The sequence below is a fragment of the Eucalyptus grandis genome, chromosome 7 (assembly GCF_016545825.1).
Source record: "Eucalyptus grandis isolate ANBG69807.140 chromosome 7, ASM1654582v1, whole genome shotgun sequence".
Classification (NCBI taxonomy): Eukaryota; Viridiplantae; Streptophyta; class Magnoliopsida; order Myrtales; family Myrtaceae; genus Eucalyptus; species Eucalyptus grandis.
In genome coordinates, this window is record NC_052618.1 from 46,251,262 (window position 1) to 46,258,325 (window position 7,064).

General features: G+C 38.7%; 1 protein-coding gene across 1 annotated transcript; it reads left to right on the forward strand.

The window, feature by feature from the left end:
• The first annotated feature begins 2,688 nt into the window (after window positions 1–2,688).
• Window positions 2,689–3,534, forward strand: LOC104456825 (glutaredoxin-C13). The gene has a single exon (XM_010071682.3). The coding sequence runs from the start codon at window positions 2,919–2,921 to the stop codon at window positions 3,231–3,233; it is 315 nt and encodes a 104-aa protein (XP_010069984.1). The 5' UTR covers window positions 2,689–2,918; the 3' UTR covers window positions 3,234–3,534.
• Window positions 3,535–7,064: the final 3,530 nt, after the last annotated feature.

The following is a 7,064-nucleotide window of genomic DNA, read 5'->3' on the forward strand; positions in this document are numbered from 1 at the left end:
ATAAAAGGAATGAATTGAGAACTTGATTTAAATAAGTTAAGTTTGGCGATTTAATTGAGTGCTTGGCCTTTTTTTCCCCATTAGAAAGTGACTTTTATGATCATAAGTCTCTAAAATCTCAGCTTTAAAACTTTTTTTCTCAAATTTCAGATTTTTACCCTATGTTTTGGGCATGGCCCCACGAGTTGTTATCCATTTTTGGTAACAAGTTTGGTAACCATGCCAAGCACTTCTCTATGTATACTACTCTGCTTTAGGCATGTGTCTGGCCACGATTTGAATCGAATCTTTGGACAAAGAAATAAGCTGTTCCACACTTTTCGCGGACTTTAATAGGTATGCATCATGTCAACCGCTTCAGTTACGTCTAAGCCAGTTGCTTTTGTCACATGTATGTTAGCTACCTCGATCCTGTGTTTGGCCATAGTCCCCACATCCTACAATTCAAGAAAAATTATCCAAAAAATCCTAAACCCATTGTACGGCGGCCAATTTAGTTCTAAATTTTTTTATTTGACCAATTTAATCCTAATCTTTGTGATGATTTGCCGATTTAACCATTCTAGCTAATTTTGGTCGAAAATCACTGACGTGGTGATTTAGTTAACATTGATCATCTTATATGGCATGGATGAATGACATTGATGTGGAAGATTTTTGCAATTTTTTTTAGAATTTTCTGAATCTTTTTCTTTTTTATTCCTTTCGTTTTCTTTCCTTTTTTTTTTTTTTCATTTTTCCTTATTTCCCTCCGTAGGTCACCAAGAAGAAAAGGGGCAAAAGGGAAAAAGGAAAAAATAATTACAAAAGCCGTCTAGATTAGCACTTGCCATATAGGATGAGTATTGTCCACATCAGGGATTTTTTATCAAAATTGGCAAAAATGACTAAATTTGCAAATTATCAAAAGGTTTATAACTGAATTGGCCAAATTAAAAATTTAAGGTTGTCATCATACAATAGAGTTAGGATCTTTTGAATAATTTTTCCACAACTAGTGTACTGGCCAAACCACCTTTGCTTCTCTAATTTCATGTTAGCATCGTCTCAACTGGCCAATGTGGATCTTGCACATGCCAAACCTCCCGCTAGCTAAACCTATGCCAAGCACAATCTAGTGAGCATTATTTCCATAACATCTCCATTATAAAGTTGATATTTTGCTCAATACCATTAGGAATTTTTGAATAATTTTCCCACAACTAGGGTCCTGCCTGAACTATATTTGCTTCTCTATTTTCATGTCAGCATTATCTCAACCGGCCAATGTGGATGTTGCACATGCCAAACCTCCGGCTAGCCAAACCTATCGCAAGCACAATCTAGTGGGCATTATTTTTTATAACATCCATAACTATAAATCCGGTATATTGCTTAATACGATTAATGTCTTACAAAGGCAATATCCTTCTCGAGACATCTATTCTGGCATTTTTAAGTGCCAATGGTTGCTGATACAAAATAAGATTATATGGTTGGATAGTTTCGAGTCTACCCATCCGGACGTGATTCCTCTATTTAAAATCATATTTCCTATCAATTTACTTAGTCATAAATAGATCGGAAAAAAAGTTCTCTGTCTAACCACCCTCTCCCCCCCGGCTCTCTTTTCTTTCCCTCTCTCCAAATCTGATGTTGGGGACCTCAAATCCGATGCCGGCAATTCAAGATCTACACGTCGACTTTTAAATTTGATACGATCCAATTCAAACTGTAAATGAAAGTGCTGAATATCTCCCTACCCAATCCCTCTTCATAGCAATGGGCATATATTTAGTCTGTCCCCTCCAGCATGTGAGGAGGAACGTTCAACAGAATGCGCAAGTTGGTGGTCACAACCGGCAGGGAATCGCAGCCACCGAAAGCCCTTGTCATTCCCCAATGACCTGTCTGCACAACCAAAAGAAAACTGATTCAAAGAAAGTGGGCTTTGAGAATCTCTTGGATTGCTGGAAATCTAAGCATAAATTGACCAAGCCCTCCCATATATTCTGTTGCATCTTTTGTTCTCTGTCAGTACAATAGTCCACGTTCCTTCTTCCACCTCCATGTCCTTCTTCCTGTTTTTAAACCCTATGAATAGGTTAAGTCTAGATACTCACACAGATGACCCTCGAAACAGTTAGAACGTAATTGGTAAGATTTGATCCGGCGACCCCACGTTTCATACCCTTCTTTTTCTTTCTTTTCTTGGCTTTTTCCTTCCCCTTTTGACTATGTGGGTATTGCAATGCTCATTTCTTGACCAACATAATCAATATTCGATAGCAAAGAAAACATGCACAAATCATCCTTTCAAGTTGCACTCTTTGTTTCAAGTTGAAATTGACTCAATCTATCTACACTGTCTTAGGTCATTATTCCTCCAATTACCTTGAAGTAGGAGATTTTGGTGAGGTGGCTCTACACCTAACTCGATGGAATAAATAATAAACTAAGTTCTATAAACTCGTGAATGAATTAGCAGAGAATGGATTTGCCCCAGTTGTAGAGTCCCATGTCGAATACACTAGTCATTATCCGAAAAAGCTACTTTTATCATGAGCATCTATGTAAAAGAAGACCCACTTTTCGAAATTCCTTCCAAAAGACCGAAGTATCTCTCTACTAGCCTCTTCTTACTACTGGTCTTCCACACTAGCCGTCCCTATATATACATTGCGAACATGAAAGCTCAAACACATCCACACCACCTCAAGCCTATTCTAGATTTCTCCTCTCAGCCCCCGGCGACCTCCCATCTGATCGAGTTCGGCCCCGGATTCGGTCTTGTGGTGATCGGGTTCTTGTCGGGCACGCTGAGTCGAGAAAACCATTAAAAACATCTTCCTTTTTCCAAACTTGAAAAAAGAAGTTTTAAGTACCATTCCTTGTTGGGAATCACCCTAAATTGATTTAGGGTTTTCAAGAGAGTGAGAATGGACAAGGTGAAGAGATGCGCATCGGAACAGGGGGTGGTGATATTCAGCAAGAGCTCGTGCTGCTTGTGCTACACGGTGACCATCCTGTTCCGAGACCTTGGGGTCCAACCCCGGGTGTACGAGATCGACCGCGACCCTGAGTGCCGTGAGATAGAGAAGGCCCTGGTCAGGCTAGGGTGCAACGCGCCCGTGCCCGCGGTGTTCATAGGGGGCCAGCTTGTCGGGTCCACCAACGAAGTCATGTCCCTCCACCTCAGCGGCTCGCTCATCCCCATGATCAGGCCCTACCAGGCCCAGTCTTCAGCAATCTAATCAAATCAAATTGATTGGGAGTGGTTACAGTCTCTCTAGATTGTTGGTGCAGCTATATATGAATGTGTATGTGAAAGTGTAATTTTTATATTGGCAATTTGGGGAATAAGGTACAAGCTAGGGGTTTGCTTGATGATCAATATCAATTTAGGAGATGTTGCTTAGTGTTGTTATGAATTGTATGTATTGTGGCTGTGTTATTAGCGTTTTCAGTAGCTTGGAGTAGTGTTGTGGGGGTAGTCCCTTTGATTTAGCCAAAAATATATATATGAAGAATTAGCCAACATATATTATGTATTCCTTCTTTTACGGGGTCATGGTTATTCATTTTATCCTACAACCACCAACTTATTCAATTTACTAAGTTCTTAGCCTTCGCAACAGCTTCAAAGATCTCACCACAATACTTAGTTGACATTAGTGCATCAAGGTGCTCTGGCCGTCAAAGTTGTTTCAAGGGATTTTGTCACCCATTGGTACTAGGGTGAAAAGCAGAGAAGAGTGGCCAATTGGAATCCTAGGAAATGCACCGAAGCTTCAAGAGAACTAACTAAGATTCGATACACACAATCAACCAAAGTCGATGCTTACAGCCTGTAAATAAACATCAAAGAAACAAAAAGTTGAAGAGAGAGAGTGGGAATTTTTGGTGGTCTTCGACTGCGGGCATCTTGGTCGTAATTCCCTGAATATGCCGAAAGCTGGTATATCATTCTTGGATGCACCGAATGCATGTGAATGCATGTGAACTCTCTATTTTTCTGATTTTCGATCATTTAAGTCTCATGTGATACTCATCAATATCAAGGGCCTGGACGTATCGGGCTCACGTGCGGGACTTATATAGGAATTTTTCTTTCATATTGGGGGGCAAAAACAATTCCCTTCTTGCAAATGGTGGACGGAATAATAAATGTCGTTCTTCATATTCCTTCATTCCGGTGGTCTGAGAACGGAGCAGAGTTTTTGCCGGATTGGAATTATTGAAATCTTCGTTTTTGAATGTCGGGGGATGGATTTTCATTCCCTGGTCTTTTTGTCAATGTCTTTGTTCTTCAGGAAAGAATGTGATTAGAACAATATGTTGTTCTTCTTCTTTAAGATTGCTTCATTTTGATTCCGGTGGTCGATGAAATATTCTGAACGGTTATTAGATTTTAGATTTTCTAGTTTATCAATATCTTTTCAAATTTGTGGGTTGATTGCCCATTGGGCACTTCATTATTCAAAATAAACACCATCTTTTGGAATTCTTTCCAAAGCATGCACATTATTGTCGGCTTTGTAGTGACATGCCAAAGCAATGGGACTGCTCCTGCTGAGTTTGCTTTTAACAACAGATCTTCCGTTTTTATCTATGGACTGCGACCCCTTTGCCCAAAGTCCCAGTATAGTGTTGCGGGGGATGGATTGTGAAGCAACAGCTCTTCCACTACGAAACTACTGCGCCTCAATCTTTGCTGAGGGTGATGAAGTAATGGTCCTGGTCGTCATCTTTGTCATCAATGATAATGCCTATGTTGTTGTTTTGACTCCTTTTCAATGATCTTTGATCGATGGATTAGAACAATGTTCCAATGGAGCATCATAAGAAAATCAAAGAATTGTGTGATCTTTAAGATTGCAAAAGGGATTACAATATTTGATTCACGCGTTTCCCTTTATTTATTATTAGATTTCAATCTGAAATATTCTGAATATCGTTTCTTTAATTTGTTATTAGATTTTAGATTTTCTAGTTTATCAATATCTTTTCAAATTTGTTACTAGATTTAAGTTATTTTGTTATTTTCTAAATAAATAGGCGCCAAAGATATTGTAATGAACACAAACATTTTGATTCCTAGACGGTGAACACATGCACATCCGCCAGTTATCATTGTTCGCCTCCTCTTTCCTATCACGGTACATCACATCACGGTCAAAGTTGCGGCTATCCATCTCCATCTCCTTCTACTTCCACTTCTGACCCATCTCCTCCTCCCTCCCTCCCTCCCTCCCTCCCTCCCCCTCGTGTTTGTGTGAAGAGCCAAGCAGATTGCATGAAAGGAGAAAATATTAGGAAGCCTAATTTGCCATGTGGGCAGTAGGCCATTCCATTTGACGCGTACCATATGTCTCACGAATCCCACTTGTTAGATGTTTTTGAAAATCCCTCTCTTCTCTTTCCGTTTCTTCTCTTTCCCCAAACCATACTAAGCACTTTACAAACGCCCTCTGCGCTATCCCTTTCTCCCTTTCCTCTTCCTGTTTTCATATTCTTTTTCTAAAAAATTTCAAAGAACGAACGTCTCTCTCTTCGAAAGCATCTTTCCCATTATTGGGAAGGTGTCACTCTCTTCACTCCCAAATATGCCACTACCTCCACCTCCACCTCCACTATGATTTAAAAATAAATATATCTCAGAACTTACGTATAAATGCAAATTAGAGGACAATTTGAAGCTAGTTGGAGGGAAATGGAAGACAACCAGCGCACTAAGAATGACAATTAGCTTCGGGGATTATACAACCTCATATATAAACAAAGTTTAGCTTTTGATCGTGATGTTTGTCATGCGGTATAAGATCAAGTCAAAGGGGCTCTATTAATAATGTTTTCCAACGTATGTCGATTAAGTGAAGAGAAAGAAACATTCGCAGTAATGAGAGAGACAAGCTTCAAAGAAAGAGACTTCATTCTTGGTAATTCTTGAGAAAATAAAAATGAAAAGAGCAAGTGAAGAGCAAGGAGAGGAGAACAAAGAGAGTGTCCGTAATGAGCTCATCAACGAAGGAGGAAAGAGAATTAACAGAGAGAGAGAAGTGAGTGAGTTTCAAATGGCGAGCGCTGAATGGAGTGGCCCATTACCTGCGTGATAGACCAGTTATGCCAATTTTTTCTTGCACAGAAGAGATTACCAAGCCTACTCAGACCCCAAATATGACCCCAAATATGAGTAGTTAAAAGCTTCCAATTTCATTGCGCTATTCACAAGTGTATCCTCAATAAAATGAGCTTTGGATTAAATAATTAACAAGGCCATTAAGTGGTTCTTTTCGCGGTAATAGATTTATGTATATTTTTCCACTGTTTTAAATGTAAAAATGAAAGCCAAATATTAAAAATAGGTCTTATCCTTTTAAATATTCATATCCAAGACTTGGTTAGGAGAGATTGGACAACAAAAAATAAAATAACACTAAAAATTAATTGAAGTTACTTCAAAACACTTCTGATTCATGAGCACGTTGTGATAGGATGATTTTTAACAAAGGATAGGCGAAAGATCTAGATTTAGTTAGAATGGATCTTATGATAATTATAAAAGAACTTCCCGTGGTCCATAAAAATCGCTCAAGAACTTTCTCGGTGGGGACTTTATGCTAATTCAGTAGTCGTTCATGTTTTTTTATTCGGTTAAAAAATTACTTTCAACAAATCGCTTAAAGCCTTGGTTGCCAACATTAATCAGAAGAACAAAGTGGATGAACGATTTCCCTTAAAGTTTTTAACAAAGGATAGGCTGGATTAATTGAAAGATCTAGATTTAGTTAGAATGGATCTTATGATAATTATAAAACCTTATCCATCAAAGAATTATAAAAATCGCTCAAGAACTTTCTCAAAATCTAGCAAGTATTCTAAATCGGCCTAGCCACAAGTCACTTTTATAGGAATAAATCACAATAGTCGTTCATGTTTTAGGTTTGCGGTTAAAACGGGATTACTTTCAACCTGTATTGAAATATGTTGTGCTGATTACCTCGCATGCTTTTAAAGTTCCTGTTTCTACTGTTCGTTTTTGTGGAGAAACAACAATAACCCACTAGAAAAATTGGGAAAGCTTT